Source organism: Cyrtonyx montezumae, unplaced genomic scaffold (genome assembly GCF_038088225.1).
Source record: "Cyrtonyx montezumae isolate F1298 unplaced genomic scaffold, pur_monq_1.0 scaffold_7, whole genome shotgun sequence".
Taxonomy (NCBI): Eukaryota; Metazoa; Chordata; class Aves; order Galliformes; family Odontophoridae; genus Cyrtonyx; species Cyrtonyx montezumae.
The window spans coordinates 10,577,399-10,603,914 of NW_027072078.1; the positions used below are offsets into that span (position 1 = coordinate 10,577,399).

The following is a 26,516-nucleotide window of genomic DNA, read 5'->3' on the forward strand; positions in this document are numbered from 1 at the left end:
AAACCATTTGTACTGGCTTAAGAGAGGCTGATTTCAGTGACTGGGATATTCAGAACTGTGATGTGATAGTTCTGTGGTTAGCTTGAGACTGCTTTACAGATCTTATTCCCTAGCAAACAAGGACCAGTGTGCCTGCCTTGAGTGGCAACTAGAAATAACATCCTGCATGCATGTTTGAATTTGCAGACTGCCTTCTTGCTGCAGAAGAGAGGACAAAATTAAGCTATTAATTTTATTCCTTTATTTTTTCCCCACCTGTGAAATGAGGAAGTGAGTTTCTTCCCATCACTGTATGCTCTTAACTCTGGGGGATAATTACTCTAAAATCTATATGTAAAGCAAAGGCCTTGTCACGTGGGTGAAGTGCTGGTGTTGGTCTTTGGGCTTCACTTTGTCTCAGCTCAGTTAGTGCTCTTGAGATAATCATGTTGCTTATTAGAGGATGGTCACACTGATGCTATGCTGGTGCTGTTCAGAGGGATTGAATTAGTCACTGGTGAGTTATTTCATCTTGCTCTCCTAGGTAGAACAATTTGCATTATCTAAGGTTTATTTACAACTCAGGTACTTGAATGTAAGGTACCATCCCAGTGTGCTGGCTAGACTGAGTTTAAATATGAGATTGTTGTGTGAAAAATAAGCATTCATTATTCATTTGCTGCTTTGGTCAACATGTGTGAATGCTGACATATGTCCTTACCAGTTTTTACCTTATCCTCACTACTGTACAAGCTTAGGCAGTTGTCTAAGATTTGTTATTAGGTCCGTTCTTGACCACACGTGCTACACTCAAAACAAATCTGTTCTAGGAAACCATCTCCTGTAAGGAGAGATTGCTAAAGTAAACAAATAGTTGATAATTTTTTTTATCTTCCACCTGTCTTTGCAGGGTATAGACCACTGGAGAAGATAGAAAAACAAGAACAGAAACTGGAGACATTCGTAGTGGTAAGATACCTTTCATATTTCTCTTTGCAAATCGTTGTGACCAAGCTTGCCTAGTCTTGTGCCACAAACTTGTGTCACACTCTATCCTTTACAGCTGAGTTCATCAGGTTTCTTGAATTGTTATACTAAAGCTGATCATAGTGCAGTGTGCAACATGCCACAGCAAGGTCAGAAGAAGAAACCGAAAGGAAAGACAAATGCAACAGTTATAAAAATTATATTTTAACTCCTTACTTTGTAGCTTTGACTTCTTACAGAGATACAGATTAGTGGTTAAGTATGCTCGCTTTTGCATTGCACATCTGTGTGATGAATAGTAAATATAAAGTTTGTTTATTCGTAGGTTCTATCAGTTCAGTGACAAGCCAGGAACTTTAGGGGACTGCTTTCACCATGGGAATGCAGACTATCTGAACGTGGCAGAAGGCACTTTGGTTCCTATTTTGTTTGTGGAGCTTATCATTCACTTCTGTAGTTAAAATTATTTCCTTTAGCTTCCTTTTCTGTGTCATTAAGTTAATAATCTTTTACTATTATGTCCTACTGCTTCTCTTCATACTTTTGAAATTGAGTACTGTGAAAACATAGCATGTTTTGCAGCTGAAGGTTTTGCTGAATTGATATTTGGAAATGATCTCTCACTTAACACTGTCCAAGATCATGTTCAGAGAGCAGTGAGGAAAAGACAGCTTTGTAGATATAGGGGGGAAAAAAAGGCAGGTGAGGGGAGGAGGGAAGAAATTGAGACTGTGATTGCCTCAGTTCAAAGGAAGCCTGAATCCAATACGTTTTGACACTTGTTTTGAAGAAAACACTTCCTTTAAGGGTATCGAGTGATACTGTGTTTGAAAGTAATCAGTGTGCCTTTGTCCAGCATGTTATGAAAGCAAAAGCTGCAGTTGTGAGCCTGACAAGTGGGCTAGTCACCTTGCCCTTCTGTTTATCAAATGTCCTTAAGGACATCTGGATTTTTTTCCTTATCAATAACTTCTGAGAAATCTTCCGTGAATCACTAATACTTCATTTTTATATTAGTAAAGTGACATAATACTATTCTTCTGCACTTGAGCATGGGTGTTGGGAGCATAAATAGATCTTGTACTGAGGTTTATGGAATGCTCAGATGTTATTATAATAAGCAGAAGGAGGGCTTATTTGCACATGTCCTTACATGTCCTGCACATACCAAATTTCTGCAAAACTACTTTCTTAAGAATTTCTTTTAAACTTTTTTTTAATGTAGTTTCTACATGAGAAAATGACAGACAAAGCATTTGGTGATGGAAGGCTTAGAGGGAGTGGCTGAATAGACTGTCTTCTAGGTAAAGGTTTAGCACTTGGAATGTGGTAGCTATGAGCAGTGAGCATTTTTTTCTCCTCAAAGAAAGGAGGGTAGATGTGGGCGCTCAAAGTTGTTCCCACACATCTGCTGGTCCTGACTGTGGCCAAGGATGTGCTGAAATATTGCTTGTCTGACTACTTAGTACAGCTAAGTGAATCATTGGGTCAGGTCCTGGCCAGACCTTAACACACCAGAAGCAGATGACCTGCATAGAGCCCGGGATACCTTGGAAGCATCTATTCCCTTGTCAGAAATGTTAAATAACACAGGAATTTTTAAGAAGATCAGAGCAGGTTTTCAGTGGTTTCAATTAAAAGATGGTAATTTCTCAGCTGTGCTTGGCCTTTCACAATCAGGATAATGCCCTGTGGCTCTGAAAATAGGGAAATTGTTGCTGGTAAGTCACTGGAGGGCCAAGGTAGTGAACCAAATCGTGTAATTGGAGACGCAGTGATAAAGGAGGTCATTATATCCCTCAGGCTAATAAAGGACTGATTTTCTAGCTCTGAGAAACCTCCAGGTTGCTATTAAAAGATGGCAGGTGTGTGTTGATGTACCTTATAGAAATAAGGCCAACACTTCTAATCAATTCTGAAAATGTTTTCATGGTAGAAATGTCTCTTTCTATGTCAGCACCCATCAATAAAATAATTTAGTAATAATACTCTTAATCTATTTACAGCTCAGCTATTTGGAGTTAGAGTGCCATATAAATAACTACAGAAATGATGGGATCTTGCAGACACTAAATACTGGGAGAAGGTTTTACATCAGAAACTGAGGAGAGTATAGCACACTAACCTGATGTGGGTTTTCTGTGTGACTTGCTGTAGGTTCACCTTGTACAACAGCCAAGCACTCGCTAAGTGGATCAATGACTCTTCCACCCCACACTGGTGGGACAGAGAGAGAAAATAGGAAGAGCGAAAGTGAAAAGATTCATGGCTTTAAATAAATATGGTATAATAGGTAAAGGAAGGTTGGGGGGAGGAGGGGAAATAACGCAAGGAAAGCAAAGTCAATTGGTTCACCATTTTCCATGTGTGGGCTGATGCCCAGCCTATCTCGTTTACAAGGCTGCTGCTGTTCAAACAATGGAAAAGCCTCTACCCCAGTTTTTATTGCTAAGCTTGATGATGCATAGCATGAAATTATCCCTCTGACCAGTCTGGGTCAGCCGTTGCAGATCACCCCTTCCTTCCAAACTCTTGCCTATCCTCAGCATATTTGCAGTTGGGACAGTGTAGGTGAGGAAGAAGAGAGCCTTGACACTGTGCAGGCACTGCTCAACAATAGGCAAACACTGGTGTGTTATCAGTGCTATTGCAGCTGCAGATCCAAAGCACAGCACTGTATAGGCTATTGTTAAGAAAATTAACTCCATCCCAGTGAAGCTCAGTATGCTTACTTTTTAATGCAATGTAGTCCTAAGTAATTACCCAAAGAACAAAAATCCTGTTATAAGGTGTCCAGAATAGATAATTGAAATTATCTATCTACAGATGTGAAATTTCATGTTCATATCACGAGAACTTCTGAAACAGTTCAACAAGTGTGTGTTTAAGTTCATCTTTCTCTGAAGAATGTTTGAAAACATTTATTTAAATTTCATGAAATTCAGGAGCGCTTAAGAGCTTTTCTGAATTGATGCTGCATGTTTGACCTGACTGTGCTGTGTTCTGCAAGAGCAGTTCTGAAGAAACTTTTGGTGTAGATCTGGCCAAGCGGTCTCAGAAACAGGTAGTTATGGAATTGCCTATAGATGCATGTTGGCGCTGTCTGTATCAATATGTAATTTTCTGCCTAAAAATAACTCTTATTTTCTGAGATAATAATGACGCTTGACATAAAATGCTTCTAAAGTTAACACGTTAAGAGTTAGAGTTATGTAATTACGCTAGGAGAATGCAAAAGAAAAGATAGAAAGAGCGGAATCTTAATTCAAATCTGATGAAGAAATTTAAGTGAATCACTGTACTGTCAGTGGCTGCATCCCTGCAACCTGTTATTTTTGGTCTTGTATGCTGTTGTCAAGAATAACAAGTAGCTGTTTGCTGACAGTTCAAGCAATACTTCAGGTCAGAGTCTGACTGAAAACAGTTGAGCTTTCACAGAATTTTATGAGGAAGTCATAAAGGTTAAAGGAGACTTGAGTTTGTGAAGATGTTCTTTATTTTTTGGATGTGTACATTACTGTGTTATTGAAAGCCCTTTATTCCAATTCTGCTAAAAATACGTTGGATAATCACTTGTTACAGGTGGTGAAACGCATCACAAAATCATAGAATTATAGAATGGCTTAAGTTGGAGAGAATCTTAAAGATCATCTAGTTCCAACCACCCAGCCATGGACAGGGTTGACAAGCTCTAGATCAGGATGCCTAGGGCCCTATCCAACCTGGCCTTGGATGCCTTCAGCAGTGGGCCATCCACAACCACTCTGAGCAACCTGTCCAAATGCATCATCACTCACAGAAAAAATTCTTCCTAATATCTAATCTGAATCTGCCCTTTTTTACTTCAAAGCCATTCCCCCTTGTTCTGTTGCTATCAGACCATGTAAGAAGTCTGTCTTCCTCCTGCTCGTGGTCTGTCTTCGAGTACTAGAAGGCTGCGGTGAGGTCTACCTGAAGCTTTTTGTTTTCCAAGCTAAACAAGCCCAAATCCCACAGTCTTTCTTCATGGGAGGTGTGCTCCAGGCTATGTCAAAGGCAGGTAGATGACAGTAGTTGCTTTTTTTCCACCGGTGTCATCACTCCCTCATAGAAAGCCACTAGATTGGCTAGGCGGGATCTGCCCTTTGTAAAGCTATGCTGGCTGTCTCAGATCACCTCTGTATCTCACATGTGCCTTAACATCTCTTCAAGGAGGTTCAGCACCATTGTTTTCAAAGGCACAGAAGTGACACTCACTGGCATGTAGTTCCCTGGGTCTTCCTTTCTCATTTGCTTGAGTATGGAAGTGATGTTTCCTTTTTTTCAGACATTAGGTACTAGCACTGGGCAAATGTACGTGACATGTATGAATATAAAAGTTGAAGGTGGCCATCGTAAATCTCTTAGTGGACGTGTCACATTTCTCTTTTGAGTGAAATTGTAAAGATTGTATGGTGACATGGTAAACGCACAACATGCAATGAGTTTTCTGTGTTTCTACAAAAACTCTCGCCTTTTTAATTGAAACACTGATTTGTGTGAAAGTTTCTCTGAATACTTAGGAGAAGTGAATGTGTTCATAAAGGAGCAGCCTGCAGGGAAGTATGTTTTGAAAATATTCATACTTGTGATAGTAGTTTCTTTTCTGGGGGGTCAGAGATAGCTCGCATCTTTTGTTCCATCTTTGGAGTATGCTCTCTGACTAAGTTAGAAAAAATGTTTTAAGAATCCTTAGGACAAAATCCTTTGTGGGCAGTGAGATGGAGACTGTGCTCTGCTAGAATTGAGAACCAAGGCTGTGATTTGTGTCCTGTCTAAAAGCAGGGCGTACGTGGGGATAAGGTGCTGAAAGGCTTACTGTATTTCTCCTCTGACAGTGTAGTTCAGACCAGTCTAAAAGAAGCCAAAGCATTCCATGTTTGCTGTGCTCAGATTGTGAACAAGGTGGTTAGACTCTCTGGTCTCAGCTAATGACCAGAACCCCCAAGAAAAATAGTGATGGATGAAACTGGGACGTGTCCTGGTGATCGTTATTGGGAGCTCTGTGTTTCTAAGGAGGACATCTGGTGGAGTTAGACTTCTCTTCCTGTGTAAGCTGCTTCTCATATATGGGACACATTTTCATTTTTGGAGAGAAGAGTCCAAATATTGAGTTACTATAGAGCCAGCACTCTCTAGCCAAGTCCTTGGTTCTGTGGATGCCAGCAGCAGTGCTCTGTTAACCACAGAATCTAATTGCAGCTCACTTCAGTTGCTTGCAGGGCCAGCTCTGCTCATTTCACTGTAGCTAAATCAGAGGTGTTATTTCATAGTTCTGATTGCATGATTTGTCTACAGTAAGAAGTCAGTCTTAATGACGAGTGTGACTGCCCTTTGTAAATGAAGATGCCAGCTTTATGCAAGACTTCATGAAAATGTATACTGTTAGACATTTAAAACAAGAGCTCTTCAGGAGTCATCTTTGTCACTACTTGAGGGGACTCTAGGGGAATGAAGGCATAACTGATACAGGGCCTTGCTTGACTGTGCTGTTGTTGGCTCTTCCTTGAATGCATAAACCACAGTAACTTCCTGCTTTGATATGAACTTCTCTCATCCTAAGTTTTACTGTGATATGGACTCTGTGGGGAGGGATAACTGGCTCACAGGGAATTCAAATGGCTTTTTTGGAGAAGCTTTGTTCAGCAGATGTTTCTGAGAAATGTTCCAGTTGTGATGAAGTAATACTTTTTTCCAACAAAAGCCCCATTTGATTGGAAAATTCCCAGCCAGCTCAGTTTATTGCGTGCCAGTTCTTACTGCTTACAGAATGGTTAGAGCAAGTTGAGAAGCTGAAAATTCAACTTGCTTAGTGAGTTAATTCTGTGATCTAGCACTGTTTCTTTGACAGTGCCTATACAAGGTATGTAAGAGCTTGTAATTGCTATAGTAGCATTGATAATTAACAGCAGTGGCAGTGGAAATGTAGCAGATTGGGCATTTGTTTCAGTGTGCTGCTCATCTGAAGTCTGCTAGTACATATACATTTGCACAGGCAATTTGTGTATGGTACCTGTCAGTACACTTGACAGTTCCAACAGATAAGGCACAGCTGGGAACTGCAAGCAGTAACTTAACCTGATGCTTTTGAATGCTAGATCCCACAAAGCAAATATATTACTTCATCATACAAAAGTCTTATAATTATTCCTTTGTAGAAATTCTGGATAGATACAAAAAAAATCTGCCTGATGCTATTTGCCCATCAGGGTTGTCTCTGGCCAATTAAGAAGTCTACATTTTTATTTTTGTTTTTAATCCTCTTCTGTGCCTGGCTAAATCGTGGTCTAAGTCCGTGCACGTCAGGAGCACCTCATGTGATACTGACCTTCAGAAGCAGAATGGTTCTCTGTCTCCCTGATTGTCAGGGGGAGACTGGTTAAGGTGCCCTGGCTTCTTTTTTGGCGATACTCAATCTGCATTGACTGACTTTTACATTAATGTTGATATACCTGTGAACAGTAATACCTGGGTATCATTGGTTTCAACTACTAAGAATAACTGGTTTCTTTCTTTTCTTTCACTAAAAAAAAAGGTGCAGTTCAAGGTCCAGTAAACACTTTAATAGCCACTTATTTAGTGTGCAGTAGCAACTAGGTGGTGGGCCTGTTTGAACAATAAGTAATTATAGGTTAGATTATTTAGTGCTTTTGTTGTTGTTGCTGTTTCTAGGAATACCTTTTGTTAACATAGGAAATCAAGATTTTCCTTGGGAGTAGGAAAGTGGGGGAGGGAAGAGAAAGCTGTGTCTAAGTCTAGGAACAGCAAAATATCAATAATATTGCTTCCAGTATAGGGTGTGATTTTGGGTACTGTAAACAGGGTAGTGCTGCTGGGTCTGGATCTGTTTTCATGTATGCATCATGTTGCTGTAGTAATTTATAAAGATATTTTAGCATTTCTTATACGTATGTTCAAATGTGCATGTACACAATTTAATTTAAAGTAGTGTTTAAGAAAATACATCTTCAGAGGACCTACACTGTATGAAAATGAAAGGCTGCATTTAATTTCAGGATTCAATCTTGCAAGATTTATACAGCTCTGACACATTTAGATCAAATAAGTACTTCAAACATATGCATAACTCCAAAGTTTACATATGGTTTAAACATTCTTTAGTCACCCAACACCTATCTGCATAAGATTTCTGTAGGACTTTCTTTACCTCCCTTTGAGTATCTGTCTTTATCAGAATTCATGAAAACATTAGGGAGTACTTTCAGAGCACGTCTGAAGTTCTTCCTTACCCAGAGCTCACTGTAAACTTGCTGGCTGTCATCATGCTTCCCTGCATGTTCAGCCAGGGCAGCTCCAGCCACTATATCCCAAGTGCTCTCCCTAGAGGATCTTTCTCTGATCATGAGCTCTGCTGTGCTGTCCTTCATTTGCTGTGCAAGCAGCGGATGAAATTATACATAAATCCTTGAATTTAAAGGAGTTGCTCCAACATGTGTTTCAGCATCAGCCCTGTGCATCTAGCAGTGTTGAACTACTTTGAGAAGCATTGCTGTGGAAAGTGAATTGTCTCAATCTGAAATTCTTTCCAGATTCCCCCATCCCTCTATCCCACACATCAGACAGGAACATTTTAATGGCTGTGTATTTGAACCCAAATAAAACTAGACTTGTCTCTCTAGTGAGGTGCATGTAGTAAGTCCAGGAATTTTATACATGTTCAGGTTATGCTTGATCAGTGTTTCTTTTCAGATGCTACTCTAAGATTCCAGCCAGCAGAACACAGGCTTTAGGCTCTCAGCAGTGTTACAAACATCACACTTGTGGAACAGGGAGGGAATGGAGTCCCTTGGCACAGTCCCTGCAGCGGGGAACTGTAGGAGCCAGGCAAGTTGCTGCATCCTCCTGGGCAGTCATGACAGTTTTGCTACTGATAGGGTACTGCTGGAATTCTTTCCTTTGGAGCTTCGGAGCAGGGAAATGCCTTTGCTGGCTCTTGGCTGGTGCTAGGAAGCCAGTAGGTAGGTTTGAGGAGAAGATGAAAAATAGGTAAATTCCTTTTCTCCTCTTATTGAGTAATCTAGGAGTTAAAGCACACTTCTAGTGTTACTGCAGAGTGATTTGGAACAGGCAGTAGGTCTTCAATACCTGTAGGTGGGTGACATTCCTTTATTACTGAATTGCTGGGTTGAGTTTTCATAGTCTTTTCCATTTGAGGTGTTTCCCTTTGTCCAAATAAACATTTATCTGAGGTACTTATGGAACAGGAATCATTCTTTCAGAAGGTCCAGTTGTAATGAATTGATTATTTCCTACTTTGAAACAAAAATTTGGTGAGTGATGTCCCAGCTTACTGTATTTTAACATTTTTAGTATTTACTTTTTGTTTGTACCTTATTGTAGCCTGCTGGTGAGTGTTTTTTTTTCAGGTAATGGAGTGGTGTCAAGAAAGTGTTCTGCATTTTTTTTAATGCACAGATAAAGAATGTGAGGTAACAAATAGAACACTTTTGGATGGATGAAGGGCACGTGGCCATCAGGAGGGCAGTGTTTGCATCTCATGTAAGCGAGTGGTTGTTCACTCCCTGTGTTTAGTATAGGAGGTAACTGTAGGTGTAAGAATGTATGTGCTGTTAGGAAGAAAAAAGTTTTATTCAAATTAGAGGGTAGCTAGATGGGGATGGCTGGTGTCAAATGATGATGCTGTGATGATTCTGGCAGGTGATTTAATTTAATTATTATTTTTTAATTATCTTTTCTAGGAATGTGTTTGTTTCCTCTCCTATCTCAGAAGTTAAAGAATATTGTCATTGTACTGATACGCATCTGTTGCAACATGGTTACGTTGCTCTGTACAGGAATTTCATGTGTCCTTTTCTGCAGCCTGATTCTCCATCCCTATAATTTAGTGTAAATAATACAGAGTTGACCTTTTGTCAATGTTTTGATTCAGATATCTCATATGGCAGAGCTTTCATTTGTTTCATTACTAAAATGGTAAGAGCAGAAGCCAGCATTTGGCCATGGATGGAAGAGATGGATTTAGAATTCAGCCTGAAGTATCAGTAAAGAAGAAAAATAACTTCTAGTGGTTGGTATTCTAGAGCATAGTAACCATATGTTAGACTAAATTTCTTCTTGAATGGTACAAGGAAAGATCAGCAAAATGTTACCACTTATATATATATATTTTTACTGTTACCACAGATGCAGTCATCTATTTTACAGCTGGCTGAATTCAGCTGTTCTCCTTAATTTTCTGCTCTTGTGAGCCAGAGGCTATGAGAATCACTTTGATTGATTTCACTGTGGTATAGTGTTGCCTGTACCGTATTTACTCACAAATGGAATACTGGCTGTTTAAAGGTTGATCCTAAAAGTACTGTAGTTGGTTAAGCTTTTTTTTTTTTTGGAAGAAATTGATTTCTATTGCTCGGATGCAGGGTGGTTTTAATGATCTAAATATAAGCAGATGATTTAGATCTTTTCAGCTTGAGACATTTTACAAAGTTAGCAGATTCTTATATCTACATTATCACTGGGATGGCAGCTCTAGTTCTAACCATCATGTGGTGTCAGTCATGAGGCATTAGTTGCAGCTAGTGCAGTGACACTGATATTTTGGGGAAACCACACTGAAATGTGTGCTAAGGGAGAGCTCAGCATGGATAGCATTGGTGGGATTTTTGTCAGTGGCTCTATGTCCACATAAAGTAGAGGCTGTTCACGAGTGGTGTTCCCCAGGGATCTGTCTTAGGATTGGTGCTCTTCAGCATCTTTATCAGTGACCCAGTGAGATTGAGCGTGCCCTGGGCAAGTTTGCTGATGACACCAAGCTGATTGGTACACAGCAGAAGGGAGGAATACTATCCAGAGGGACCTGAACAATCTTGAAAAGTGAGCACATGAGAATCTATTGAGATTTAACAAGGCCAAGTGTTAAGGTGTAGCACTTGGGTTGAGGCGATACCAGATACAAGTACAGGCTGGGAGACCTACTCTTTGAAAGCAGCCTTGTGGAGAAGAACTTGGGAGTCCTGGTGGATCAAAAGCTGAACATGAACCAGCTGTGTGCTTTTCGCAGCCAGAAGGCCAACAATATCCTGGGCTGCATCAAGAGGAGTGGCCAGCAGGGTGAGGGAGGTGATTGTCTACTCTGCCCTTGTGAGGCTCCATTTGGAGTACTGTGTTCAAGCCTCAGGTCTTCAGTATAGGCAGGATGCCAAGCTTTTGGAGTGGGCCCAGAGGGGACCCATGAAGATGAACAAAGTGCTGGATCACTTCTGTGAAGAAAGGTTGAGGGATTTGAGCTTTTTTAGCTTGAAGAAGAGAAGGCTCCAGAGTGACCTCGTTGTAGCCTTCCAGTACTTGAAAGGAGCTTACAAGCAGGAGGGGACTGACTTCTTACATAGTCTCATAGTGATAGGACAAGGGGGAATGGCTTTAAACTAAAAGAGGGGTGACTTAGGTTAGATATTACTAAGAAATTTTTTTTTCAGTGAGTGGTGAGGCTTTGGGACAGATTGCCCAGAGATGTTGTGGGTGCCCCATTGCTGAAGGCCTTCAAGGCCAGATTGGATAGGGCCCTAGGCAGTGTAATCTAGTGGTTGCCAACCCTACCCATGAATCGGGTGTTGGAGCTAGATGGTCTTTAAGGTTCCCTCCATCATAAGCCATTCTGTGATAGAATAGGCTCAGTATTCAAAGACTGTCCAGCAAGATTGGTGTGGTAGGTCACAGGACTTGCTAATCTTTAAACATCTTGTTGTGACAGCGGTTGGACATCCCAGTGTTGCTGTGATGCCTGCTTAGAACCATTCCTGCTTTTGGAACAAGTTCAGCAAGGGTAAGAGACAGGGTTTAAAGGAAGCTGATCCAGATGTGAAGGAATCATAGAATGACAGAGCCTTTTGAGTTGGGAGGGGCCCTTATGATCATCTTGTTCAACTTCCCTACGTTGAATAGGGCTGTCTGCAGCTAGATCAGTTTGCTCAGAGCCCTGTTCAGCCTGACCTTGAATGTCTCCAAGAACGAGGCTTCCATCATGTCTCTGGGCAGCCTACTCCAGTGCCTCACCAGCCTCGTTGTAAAAAAAAAAACAAACGAACTTATTTATATCCAGTCTAAACCTCTCCTTTTAGTTTGAAACATATCCCCTTGTCCTGCCACAGCAGACCCTGCTGAAGAGTCTGTCCCCTTCCTTCTTATTAATCCCATTTAGATATTGAAAGGCCATTGACCACCACTCTCGTGGTACAATCTCACAACCAGTTCCTTGTCCATGAAACAGTCCACCTATCAAATCCATACCTTTCCAGTACTACTCACCTCTGTGCTTTCTCTCTTATTACAACAGAAAGGTCCATAGATTTTATGGTGTTAAATGACATAATTGAGTTTCTGATACACCTTTGCGTACTTTCTGAACTTTAATGTCTTGCTACCTATTTCCAAGCAAGCAGTCTGTTAGGCTGTTGTATCTTTGAGACATCTGCTCCTTTTGCAGACTGTCGCATTAGACATCTCAGAAATTCTCAGGGAGGAGGTGATGAACAGGGGGAAGCACAAACCTGTTTTCTGTTGGAATCCAGACTTACATGTGGAATCAGTGAGACGTCTTATTTCCTGCATCCTGTTTACAGCTCTGCAGCCAGTGGATTTCAGGCAGTGTGGTAACCATCAGGCAATCAGGCTGCATTAGCTGAGCAGAAGGGGGAACTGCTGCATTCTGTAGTTGAGAGGAGCACGACCTCTGTAGTGTCTCTGCACTTATGTATATAAGTTTTAAAGGAGGAGACACTAAAGTCTTCAGATAATGAATTTACCCAAACACTTAAGCAGCCTGAAGTGGATAAACTCAAACTCCTGTGAAGTAAGAAATACAAAATAAATGCATAGGCTGTTCCAGGGTGGAGACTTTAGAAAGGTTTAAAACAGTACTGGGAAAATATCAGCTCTGTTAATTATACTTCATTCTTTTTTCTAAATATCTTCACTTCAAATGGGACAGAAAGCTAAAAGCAGCCAGGAGTATGCTTGTTAATGTCTTCTAGATGCTCTTAATATGTTTATTTTTTAACAATCCTGTTCATCTTTAGTAATTAGGCTATAAAAACTAGAAAAACATATCTGTTGCTTGTTTCAAGATAGTGGAGGCAAGTACCCGCACCACACTGGCATAGCTTTGGGCATGACTAAGAATGTCAGCTTCTTTGATCTAGGGTGTTTTAGCTGAACTACTTGGAAATAAGTAAATGATCCTTAATTATAAATAAAAAATCTACATTCTTGCATTGATCTACTTTACAATTTTGTCACTTAAACTGGAGCTTATGAACATATTTCTGTGCTCATGTTAAAGCTTTCTCAGTGATTGTGCATAGTCGTGCTTGGTGGGGCTGATAAGTTTATCAGCAGTAGAGTTATCTCCTGCCTTGTGTTGCTGTACTGGAACCCAAAGGATATGTAGCTGTGCTGTTGCATGACTAGTGAAGGAGAGAGGAGGACAGTACAGGAAGAAAACTGATAGAGGTTTTTTTTGGGTGCTGATTGGAACTTGGAAAATGTTAACCATGTGATGTTTGTAGAAAATCAGCATAATGAAGGGAAGGGAGTGGGTTTGCACAAGATGCAGCAGATGGCTGCAAAAACAGGTAGAAGAGTCAGATCATTGAAGCCTGGGATTCCTGTTGTATAGGGGGTAGCACTAAAACAGGAAACACTTGCAGTGGGCAGATAAGGGCATATATCATTCTGGTGGTGTAGGAGACTTCGCTCATCTCTACATGTAGATGTGGGAAACCTTCCCAAACAAGCTTATTCTGTGATATTTTGTGGGGAGATGTCTTTTCTCTATTGCTGAAGATAAGTTACATCTTCAGTGTTGGAAGTGGTGGAACAGCTGTCACACTCTGTTCTGTAAAGCTTGCTGCTGGGGTGATTTTACAAATTTTATCTGCCTGGCATCACTGACACATTTCCCTTCTGTGTATTTGTGGGCTGATGCCTTTGGTTTTGTTGGAGGGGGGAGAAGTATGTCTTTTCTTTTTCTGATCCTGTTTGTAAATCTGAAGTTTAAATGCACCAGGTGATTATTGCAGGATTATGCAGCAGGGCAGGGCGAATACTCTTGTTTCCTGATTCTCTGATGCTTGAATTGCAGGCAACCCCACCTATGCAGAATGTTTCACAAAAGGAGTCTGGCAGCTTCACCCCAAGGCCTGCCTAGGCAGAAGTGCTTTGTGAGTGACAAATCCCAGGAGGTAGTACTAGCTGAAAGATAGCAGATGTTCTTTGGAGGCTGAACACAGCAACAGTGAGACTTCGAAGCTGCTTGAGGGCAGAAAAGAAATGGCTGTAAAGGCTGGGCAAGCAGCCATGTACCCAGCAGGCTGTGACAGGTGAGCTCAGGCATGTTGTGCTGCAGTGGTTAAAGGCCATACCTGACTGCCTGCCCTGCTGGATGTTGCTGCTTGCAGTAAAGTCAGGTGAACAGAATGTGCCAGAACTTCAGCTAGCCCCAGTGAAGTTTTACCTTAGCTTAAACCTGCAAAGAGCAATGTGAGTTGCTTATTTTAGTAGAGGAGCAAAATAAGCTCTGGCAGACTTGATATCTAGTCTGCTCTGCAGCACTCCCTTGAAGTGTCACTACTGTGTTTTTCTTTTCTTGTTGCACTGAGACACTTCAGTTTACAAGGCATAGTATACCATCTCCTTCACAAGTATGTAACAGGTGTAAAAAATAATGTGCTTCCATCAGTATTTGAGATCAGGATGTAACAAGCAACTGAGAGCGAGCTCCTATTCCAGGAAACACATCTGAAAATTGCAATCAGAAATTAACAACTTGTCTAAACATAGGATTCTCTAGTATTTCTTATCTGTCGTTCCCTTCTCATGTAAGCCTTGTTGATGGTACATTAACTTTTCAAGAACACAAAATTGAGCAAGAGATACAGAGAGACAAAGCACCTGAGAACCCTTTATACAGAATGTTTTATACATAATACGTTCAGTGTTTATGCTAACTGAAAAATTTAGGCACTACAGAAAATCTGCTACAGGCTTTTCTGCAGCTGTGTCTTTATGCAGGTGCTGACATACAGAACACTGCACTACCTTTAGAACGCCATTGTGGGCCACATTCTGATGTTGCACAGCTCAGGCATGAAGAAGCTTCTCTGAAGTACTGCAGATCAGAATGAGGCTGTTCAAATTTAGATCCAAGCCTTCAGCCAAAGCTTTAAAATTTAATTGGGACCATTCTTGTGCATGAAATTATTCATGTGCTATAATCTTTCGTCATAGGATTTAGAAATACGGCAATTTTTCAAAATGGGATTTAAAAAAATTGAGGGAAGTAGTCAACTCAATAAATTGATAAATTGATCTGCTGCAATAAGAAAACCAATTAGCTATTAGATATAGTGGTAGAGGATATTTTTAAAAAACGATGATACACTGAGATTTCAATGAATATTTTGTATTTTATGTAGCTAGTTGTGCTGGACTGTGAGTTATATAAAAGAGCAAGTGTTTGATGCAGGTTATTTGAATATCTGCCCTTGTAGAGAGTGAAAGGAAAATAGCTCCAGTTCAATTTTAGCATCTTCATCTTGACATCCATAATATGCATATTAATGAAAAGTCTGAACTGTAGAGGAATGACTCTATTTACAAAAACTGATGTTGCCTTAGTTCATGATCTGGTTGGATCATGGAGGATGTGGGGTGGGGGGGGGGCGGCAAGAAGACGAGAAGAAACGTACCTCTTTTTTGAAGATCTGTTTTGTGTGGCTTGCTCAGTCCTGGTACAACTTGCAATTGTAAGCCAGCTTGAACCAGCATCACATTCATCAGTAGAAAACTATTATTGTAGTAATTATTGTAGTAAGACCTGGAACACGGAGCAAAGGAGAGGCGAGTCAACTCTGGCAAGGTGTTGTGTGTCTCATTTTAAAGTGGGTCAGAGCATTGCTACAAAGATTAAATATGGCTAAGTGCTGTTGTTGCATGGTTTAATCAGCAAATTTAAAATTAGGTGCATTATTTAGCTACTGTCTTCAAACTAACATGAACTGGCAGGTTTGGGTTTTTCTCTAAGATCATTATTTATTCATTAATTTACTTCATACAAGATGTAGTTTTACACTATACAGTTTTGGTTCAAAATTGGTACAGTATGCTGAAAAAGCAGAATTTGAAGATTTAGTGACATATTTTCCCATTATTTGTTGGTTTTATATATTAATAGTTTTTAGGATCACAGGGGTTTGTTGGCTACAAACCTTGTTGTATTTGTTTTCTGTGATGTGTTCCAAAGTTTTCCTAGGGTTTTTTTTTTTCAGTTGTTTCTCTTGATACTGTGCTTTTTTAACTTATTACAATGTATGTATTGGTATAAGTGTATGCAAGAGAACAGACTTGTTTGTCTGTAATGTTGCTGAAGCTGCTAGATAATAGATATGAGGGTAAACAAGTAAAATAACCATTAAAATATTAAAACAGAAGAATATCAACACAACACATAGCTTGATGTTGATAGATAGAAAGCATGTTCTTCTGAAAAGCTTTAAGGGATAGTGATGAGGTAGTGTGATTTTTAGAGCTAGGTTTTCCTGTCTCTGTGGAAATTTGGTGGCCTCCATCTCCTGCTCTGTGCTTCCTTGGCATGAGAAACAGCAGACAACTGAAGTAAAAGGAAAAATGTTATATAGGGATTGAGACAGTGTTAAGTTCTCTTGTTAAATATTGGAAATCGAGTTGTCTGTCAGTGGTTTACTTTTGTGTCTCTTTGTCTCTTACTCATAGCAGAAGGCAAAATAACACAATATAATAAAATATAATTGGAATTGAAGCTAATAAATCAAATAAAATTAGAGAGAGTGTCCAAAAACTGAAGGCCTTATGCTAACGCTGAAGGTGAGACTGCTAAGGAGCACCTGCTCCAAAAGGGAAAGAGCTTGTGTTTTGTGACACATGAATAGTTTTTATCTTTCCCTCTTGAGTGGAAAATGGGGGAAAAAAAGGTGCAAAGCAACACTAAGTCCTCTGGAGTACATATTTCTCTTCTGAGACAGGTATACCTGTAACAATCAATGATCCACAGAACTGGAGCATTAAGTCTTTAACTCCCAATGCAGTACATGATGTTATGATGTGGAATACCAACAACAAAAGTCACAAAACCATGACAGTTGTCCCAAGTTCACGTTCCATGTAGTCTTCCTGCCTGCTTTCTCCTGACATTTTATCATTCTGCTGTCATTAGATGGATATGACAAAGAAACTAATTCGAGCTCTTTGATCCTCGATTTGAGAAACAACAATGAAGTGTGGGGGTCTTCTAATCTGAAATACTGTATTCAGCAGATGGTAAGGCATTAGTGACCCAGCTGCCAGGAAGAAATCTTACCAGATACATAGCCAGACTTGGGGTCTGTCTTTGCAAACTGGTTGAGCCACTGAGTAGAGATAGATGAAAGGTATGTGCTTTATATAGACAGATAAAATGTGTTCATGACATAGTAGAACAGATGGCAGGAGGAACCTTACTCATTTTAGGCATTTTTTAATGATACTTTAATAAAGGTTACTTTTATGGGGTTTTTTTGTCTTCTTCTGGCATCCTTTTTGTTGTGTGTACTCACCATCAGACAAACTCAAAAATGCATTCCCATTTCTTTTTCCTACCATCTTCTTCCTGCTTACCACAAAGTCTTAAGTTTGAAAACGTGCTTCCCTGAACCTTATATTTTTATTTAGAAAACAAGTGAATAAAAGATAAATAATAAATAATATTTCTATCAATTAGAAAATTGTATAATATAAACATTTGGAGTTTGGAGTTAAATTTAGCAACTAAGCCAAGCCTTTATATCATTTGACTTCGTCTTCGCTGTAATTCTTCATGTGTGACTTAATTTAAAAAATGTGAAGATTCAAGTTTGTTTCTTATTGAAATCTAAGGTCATTGGTTTTTATGGAATCAGGATTAGGCAAGTGGACTCCCTTCTGTGTTAATTCTTCATCATGTGGTGTAATATCTCTCAGTTATGTGGCTGAGTAACTGGAAATAGGATATTGCAGGGTTTCTTAATCACATGCAAATTCCATTATGTGACTAAATTTTCAGAACAGACTTGGAGATTTAACCATTCAGACCCTTTTAGCTTAAATAAGGAAGCATGTGGTTAAATCCTTAAGTTTAGTTTCGAAAAAAAACCCACAAAACTGTGCAGTAGTAGCTCTTTTAACTTATTTTTAAGATGGGATCTTCAATAAAGTGATTTTTTTTTTTTGCAAAAATATTATTTCTGGTGAATAGGAGAACAAGGAGATGTTGAATTCATTTAAGGTATTCCTCTTCCTTAAACCTCAAAGGTGTATCAAGTAATAATGAATAGGGTCCAAGAAACATGGCTAGGAGAAGCATGATACCCCTCCTATCCCAATTCATACTTCAGAAGCATTTTTAGAATGTGTGTGTACAACTAATCTGGGAAGAGTATGAGATTTGAACTTGTTTAGGGTTTGTTTTATGTTTTTTTTGTTATTTTTTGTTTTTGCAAGATTGAGCAGGAAAGGTAAGTTTTCTCAAGTTTCTCCAATGCTTATGTGTAATCACATACAATTTGTATTTGTGTACCCTTGTCAGGTTGGGATTAAAAATGGATCTCTTGTGTTTTTTTTATTCTTTTCACAGACAGTATTCTCATAAGAAGAGACATGGCAGAAATCAGTTCTCCAGTAAATATCAAGGAAAAGGTAGGCACAAGTAACAGTACAGTGCAAACACAAATGATGTCACATACACATTTCATCTCTGCTCCTTCAGGGACTGTTCCCTTACATAACTTTAATTTAACTTTGTGTATGAACTTAAGTACATAGACAGGTATTGCTTGGATTAGAATATTAATTTTGGCTGATGAGGAATGAGTTTAACTTTTCTGTAAGGAGACCATGTTTTTGTCAGATATATTTCTTTTATTCTCTTGTGGTCACTGTGCATTGCTGATGCTATGGAGAATAGCACTTTGATGGTTGCTATGGTACAAAATTCAGCCTTTGAAGAAACAATATTTTCTAACCAAAAATGTTGTAATACTTAGAGGCAATTCCTAAAGTTACAGAGCCTTAAAATAGGAGAATTTTTTTCCTACCTGAGTAGCTCTGCTTTTAATTGCATTCTATTTTTATGAGTATATCCTCTCCATAACTTGGTTAGTGCTACAGCCTTCCTTGGCCTTTCAGAAGCATTGAGGGATCTAAAGCACTTAGAACTGCTGTTCTTCAGGCCACTTGTATCTGAAATGCTGCAGTGCTGGGCACATATTCTCACACAAACCCCACCATTACTGTAGCCACCACAGATATGCAGCATAACTATCTAAAAAGAGCTCTGTTCTTCTAGAACAGTTTTGCTTATATGCTATGTAGAGTACAGCTAGATTTCCTGACCTTTTTTTAACTCCCAGCAGGCAGCATGTATAGAGATAATCTGCCTCAATTATATTCCTCACCAGTGTAGATGGGAAGCAAGGAAATTTGTCAAGAACAGGAGAAGAAAGAAGTAGGAGGAGTGTAGGAGTATAACGTGATAATGTATTTTTTAAAAGAAGCTAAGATTTTGATAAATTCATGCAATCCTTGTGTTTATAAAATCAGATTTTGTTTTGTTTCACGTTTGGGAAGATATGGACCTTCACATTTAGGAAGCTCAGAAAAAAAGATAATGGGTTCTTTGAATTGCTTTATGAAATAATTAAGTGACAGATTCTAAGGCAGCGTGATGTATGTTAAGGGCCAGAACCCAATTCTGTTAGTAAGCCCAAGTTTATTCTGGTATCGATGTAAAGTTAATTGGGTGTGTTTCATAAAATATGCTACTTGAAGGGTATACAGAAAAGTGAAGGCAATGTGGAATTGAGAAACATAGTCATCTTCCACTGTATCATAAGACCTGCACACCTCCTGCAGGTTGTCAGGTATGTAAAAGTACTCTCTGTAGACCTGTCAATGGAAAAGAAAAAAAAAGCATAGGTTTTTTTTTTGTATTAACTCTTTTCCCAACTGACTGATAATATTATTCAGCAGATAACTTCCCTAACTTCAGTTTTGCATTCAAAACTGCAGTTTCTCTATTAAGTGGACCGATAGTTATGAAAGTGATTTGACATGAGTAGCACCCACAAGATACTGTAAATGTGGCTTTCCAGACTAGCGAAGTTGCAATAAGCGATAGAGAATTAAGATAACATGTAGCACACCACAGGGTCACAAAGACATAGCCCTGAACTCTAGAGATCAGGATTACTGATCCTGAAACAATTTTTCCTTAAGCTTCAGATAATTGTTTCCCAAAAGAAAAGTTACAAAGTGTTGTTTGCTGACACAGGAGAGAAGTTGCTGAGGAAACAGGATAGCAAATGATGACACTAATAGTTCAGTTGGGTATGAGTTCACATTGTCGTGTCCATCTTTCTCTAAGTATTCACTTTACTTTCAAAAGTTTGTAAGACCATTTTGCTTTTATATTCCTTGATGGGAAATGATTCCTTATCTGATGTGCGGCCCAGGCACCTGGGTTTTTGTTTTTGTTTTTTTTAGTCCTTTTTCCCCTAATATTTGCTCTGAGCTGCTGAATTACTCATTGTAGTTGAGGATTTGCATGCCAACGTGTATTTGTATTTTGGTGAAGACCATCTTCCATAGTCTTTAATAACAGCTAGGGTTTAAATATTGAGTAGCATGATAAATTTTGCACTCATTCTGTAGTGCCAGAATAAATTACAGTAAAACTTAAAATGCAACTTAGTAAGTCAATTCAAGTTATGCTTATTTAATATGTAGCTTAATTTCTGTTGTTAGCTTAGTGAGTTTTACAAGTGTGGGATTTTATAAATTGCCTGTTTGTCTTTTACAAGTTTTAGAATGCAGAACTGCAGCAGGACTTTTGTTCACAGTGCGATATTTGCTGTGCAAAGTCCAATATCTCATGGTTGCATCTTAAAATTAAATGTTTGAATATGCACATTTTAAAGCAGGTAAATAACGAAATCAAATCTACTTATTTATAATAGTTTCTCTTTTTATTGCTATATTTTTCACCAGTGTTTAATGTTAATAAGTTCCTATGCCAAATTTAAAATCTAAATTATCAGCAATTAAATCTTGCTGCAAAATCACTGGGTTTTATTTTGAAAAATGCAGTCTAATAAGCTACTGAGTAAAGGCTTAGCAACTGAACAGCATAAATTTCATATTGTACATATCTGCTGAAGAGCTAGCATGATCAGTCTGCCACTTCAACTGAACAATTCTGTCTTGTTCTAAAGAGTGATTGGCATGACAGGACATAAAACATCCATTTCAAAAATGCTGTTGGTTTACAATATGGAGGCTCATCTATCAGAGACTTCTAAAGCTACGTTCATGTTATTGTTGAGCTGTGCCTTAGAAATGCGAGCATGGGGTGAACAGATATGCCTTTTTGAGTTGGCTTTAACTGTATTTGCCCATATGCTGCTAAAATATAAGGACCTTGTGCACGTCTTAGTGTGTTGTGCACGACATATTTATAGTTTCCTAGCAATCAGATAGAACCCTTTTTCACTTAAATAATTTCTATGTATGGGGCAAAGTTGTCATGCTGCAAAGCATAAGAGGAATTAGTTCAATGTTTATTTTTATTCATCATTTGTTGAATATTTTTGGGAAACAAAAATGAGATTTATAAATTTAATTACTTTTCAGTGCTCCACACAACCATCACCATCAGTACAAATATAATCAGTTCTTCTTTAAAAGAACAGAATAAAATAAAATTCCTTCTGTAGCTGCCCTCTTTCCTACCTCAGTGCTTGCAAATGACGGTATACTTAAGATTTTGATCCTGGTAGGACTTAAATGGAACATGATAGCTGTGTATTTTTATTTATTTATTTATTTATTTATTTTGCAAGAGTGGAACTCAAAATGCACTGTAAGTTCATTGTTGTTTCTCTGTAACAAATAACATAGAGGGTCCATGAAATTTTGGCATAATGTTTGATTGGTTGATTTGCGTTTGCTTTTCTTGTTTAAATAGTGTCTCCCCATGTACTTTCTGTGATCAGCCTCTAGTTATTCAGGGAAATAAAACTTCTGCCACTGCTTTAAAGGTGACATATGGATGAGGCAGACATTTCAAGTAATACTCATTGAAATTAGGATACTCACATCTGCAGGTTTTAGAAAACCCTACTCCTAATGTGAGTCTTAAGAGAATTTTAGTATTATACTGATACTTGTGTAACTTACTCATAACATTTCAGTTGAAAATAGTTCATAAAGTCAATAGGTTAAGCATTCTATTTTATCTTCTTCCCTTCTTTTTCCCCAAGAAAGTAACGTAAATATTGGCCTGTGATGTCAGCCTAATGAGTGTTTGCATAGTTGGCAGAGACTTCTGCAGCTGTGATGCTTATGTGTGGAGCCAAGGCAGTTCTTATTACCATATTTTCATGCAGATAATCCACAGGTTTTATGAAATAATATAAGCCCTGCATTTCAGCAGCTGCAGCTAGGGTTACAGTGCCAGTGTAGTTAGTGCAAGGAGTTTACCATCAGGTCCTATCTCAGAATAATTCCTTTTGTTGTGACCCTTCCTTGACTATACTGTTATCTCTCTTGCTCCTGATTATCTTCCTTTGTACCTAAAAATGCCGTGTATCTGAGGACTTTTTTCCTGCTATCAAGGTCTTTAAAGACAGAGTTATAAATAGCTCAGATCATGCACATGCAATTTGAAACTTTATGTGGATTAAAGAATGAAATTGGTCAAACTCATTGACTTAAATTCAAAATAATTTCATAAAACTAATTGAATTATTCAAGCACTAACCAAGTACTCCACCAGAAAAGGTGCCAAGGTTCTGAATGATGGGGGTCTCCAAATAAGAAGCAATTGGAGTGAAGAATATGAACAGCTTGTCATTTCCTGGAGCAACTAGAATGTCTTTGTCTAACAAGAGGGGAGTGAAGACAAGGCATTCCCCAGAACAATCGTTCAGTTCTCACATGTGGCTCTGAGTTTTGATTCAACAAAATATTGGGAATGGTCCAAACTTCTGAACTTGCTGTTAGGACCATCTTTTTTTTTTTTTTTTTTTTTGTCTGGTCATGTTTGAACAAGATCTGGTGTCAACTGAAATAAGCAAAATAGTCAAATGAAAATACTCTTCTTGGGATTCTCTTTGAGGTGAAGTTTTGCTGCAGTTTCACAGAGAAATTTGCTGCTTCATTTTATTTTCATTTCAAACATTAGAACCGTAGGAACAGACAAGCACATTTGTTCTGTTAGCTGCAAGACAATTCTATTCAGATATACTTTGGAGAATTTCAATATCACAACTGTAGTTTTCGTAAGTGACGGGCAACATACAAAAGGAAATAGTAGGATTTGTTGTGGAAGGAACGTAGTGTCTTAAAACTCCCATTACAAAAAGCAGACAGTTTCCAATCTATGATTTCACTAGGTCTCCTTAAGGTTGACCTTCTCAGCTGTTTCATATCCATGTGTTGATGTGAAAGGACTTAACCAACTTTGCTGGTTTTGGACTGAAATGAACTTCTGTTGTTTGATGAGCTATTTAACTTTGGTTAAGAGTATTACAGAATTAGGTTTCTAAATACTACTGCCATTATTCAAGTGAAACAGGTTTTCTGAGCCAGACCCTCTTTATTTATACATATTTCTTATAAATATGTGCCTTCACAAATCCAATTTCCATTTCATTAGTTTAAAAGTTATAGTAGAGGAGGATGCAGAACACTGTAAATCCAAGATATTTGCCCAAGCTAGGTTAAGCGCAGCAAGTAGAATTTGTTTTGTGTTTATCAGTTGTAAGTGATCTGAAATGGGATAAACAGGACATATTGCAAATACTGAGGTACAGACCTGATCAAAGCTGTTATTTTGATCAAAGGACAAGTTAAGAGCATATGTTCAGTGTGTCACAATGAACTAATCTAGTTAGCAAAGCTTCTGGAAGAATGGGTCCTACATAAATAATAAGCTGTTTATGCAGAAAATTCCAACTGTATTTATGAAAAAATTTCCTGTTGGAGTTTTTTTCAAAACCTTATCCATTTCTGCTATGAGATGTTCTGAAAACACATTTTCCTTCTCGGCGTTGTCAGGGTCTCTGCTAATGCTAACTTCATAAATTGCAGAAACCAGTGGAGCACTGTAGTCAGCTCTCCTTCTCTGGTCCTCATCCAGGATTTGTGTCAGCCCCAGCTGGAACTGTAATCTAGGCATACAGGGCTTACACTGCTACCTGTCCCCAGTTGTAGTGGGTATGTGCACTATATGTGTGCTCATAAAGATCTACTACTGACACAGTAAAAATAAACAGGATCAGAAAACGTTTGTGTGTTCTTTGATAACTGTACTTAAAAAATGAATTTAACTCCTACTCAGAGGAAATCTGCTGAACTTAATAGCTCATACTATGAAGGTGGATATGGGTTAGTGTTTGTAACCAAGTGTGATTAAAAGTATTTTAAATGAGTATGTGACCATAATCGTAACTCACTTCAAAGGGATTAGAGCAGCTGTGTTCAGGGGCTTCAGAACAGCCGTGAGCTTTCAGCAAAGTAGTTTAATTTGTCACTATGTCACAAATATTTAAACAAATTCTCTGAGCCCCGGATATATTACTTATTCACCAAAAACATCCTCTTTGAGATGATGCCAAAGGGGAGCAGATGGAGTAGAGCAGCAAGCAGGCAATGCTTGATTCCATGTTGTTACAGTTGCCTGGGAACTATCTGAAACTTGAAGGAAAACCTAAAGGACTTGGATGAGTACACAGGAATGTCAGCTTGGTTCTGGGTGCAGACTAGGTGATCTGTTGTCACAGCTTCCTTCTCACAGCTTTGAGGCAGGCTGTATTTCTTTTCAAGCTTGATACATCAGGGATCTCTCACAAGATAAGTGTTCACAAGGACTTCAGATATGTAAGATAATGAGCAGTTAAAATTTGTGTCCTCTTCTGGGTCATACTCCTCAGAAATATCTTATTATTGATTTTTATTTCATTTTAGGCAAATGAATGCCAAGTGAGATTTCATGTGGTTGAGCAGTAATCCTCAGAAGAACAGTCAGATATGTCTGACCAAATGGAACAAAGGGTTCTGCTTTCCACATTCTTGAGCATACATAGTAGTTTTCAAGATATAGGGCTTTATATTTTAGATCTCTGGAAGCTTCAGAGTAGTTTTGTAAACTGGAATGTTGAATTAGCCTTCTCAGCGATAAATCAAGAAGGAAGTGAATTCTCTGGTCAGGCCACAGAAGGGAAAGCTCAGGAGTATGACTACTGCCAGTGACAGCACCTCAGCTAATGCTGGTGTTAACTGTGCAGTTATTTGTGATTTAGAAGATATGTCCCAGAACACTTGTCTGCTGCCCAAAATGATGACCCAAATTCTTTAGGAATCCATGCTAGATAAAGACATGATGATTCAAAGTTGTTAGAATACTTGACTTCCCTGTAGTCTCTCTGTTAATGTTATTCTTTCTAAGGTCAGGTTTCAGTGAGTATGAGAAAGCTCTCTGTCTGTTCTCCCACACACACAGGGAAATAAATTTAACGTTCAAATTTTGTTCTTGCAGACTGTCAGGTATTAACACAGTATCAGTCATGTGATAGGATGAGGCTCTTTGGATCATCCTTTTCACGAGGTTGATGTGTTTTTCTAAAAGGAATTTGTTTGTTGATGAGAAGTCAATGTAATGGATTATTCCAGTTCTAGTTTGTGTTGCTTATGCGTTGTAAAGATAGCTATTCTTGGTAAGTTTGATTACTGTAAGTTTAGAGAGATATAATTTGGATGTATGTCCATCCCTGAGATATTGACCCACCTAACCATTAATAAAAATGAGCTATGTACAGCTATCTGGATTGAAGAGTGGCGGACTTCACTCAAGCAGTTGGAGACTTGTAAGCAATTTAGGTGTGTATCTGTACTGGCAAAGGGCAGGCTTTTATGACCTTCAGCTGTGTAAGTGCATTTATGTTAGGCTTACGCTTTCAGGAAGGTTGTTCACCTCTTCCTTCAGTGTTTTCTTGTATATCCCCATGTTTCTTTCTAGAAATATATAGGATGCATTTTGCATGTAGAAGCAGACCTCAAGTTCTAATGTAGAAGTCTACATAGGTTTTGAAGTTGGAGTAAGGGAACTAAGTGATAGAATGTTAAGGACCGTGAAGTTCCTGTTTCTGGGCTAAGACTGTTGTATGACCTTGTCTTCCTCAGCGTGTCCTTGTCCTCCTGTCAGGTAGGCTGTTAGGTTAGAATTTGCGACTTGCATGCATTTGTCCATTATTTTTTGAAGTCCCAAAATCACTGACATTTTTCATTGTATGTATACAACATTTCCAGTTTATTCTGGATGAAATAGTCAGTGTATATGTTGGAGACGTTAATGTCTGACGCACGCAAATCTGGCTGACTTTGAAATTCCAGAGAAAGAGAGCATGTCTAGTTTATTTCATTTTATTCCTAAAAATTTTTAAGGCAAA

At 38.7% G+C, this 26,516-nt stretch overlaps 1 protein-coding gene across 1 annotated transcript in view; it reads left to right on the plus strand.

Annotated features, from left to right (window-relative positions):
• The first annotated feature begins 897 nt into the window (after window positions 1-897).
• Window positions 898-26,516, plus strand: part of SPATS2L (spermatogenesis associated serine rich 2 like) — a 56,031-nt gene continuing 30,412 nt past the window's right edge. Inside the window, exons 1-2 of the mRNA XM_065750363.1 lie at window positions 898-948; window positions 18,647-18,708. Coding sequence (XP_065606435.1) covers window positions 18,670-18,708 — 39 coding nt within the window. The 5' untranslated portion in view covers window positions 898-948; window positions 18,647-18,669. The remainder of the gene's footprint in view (window positions 949-18,646; window positions 18,709-26,516) is intronic.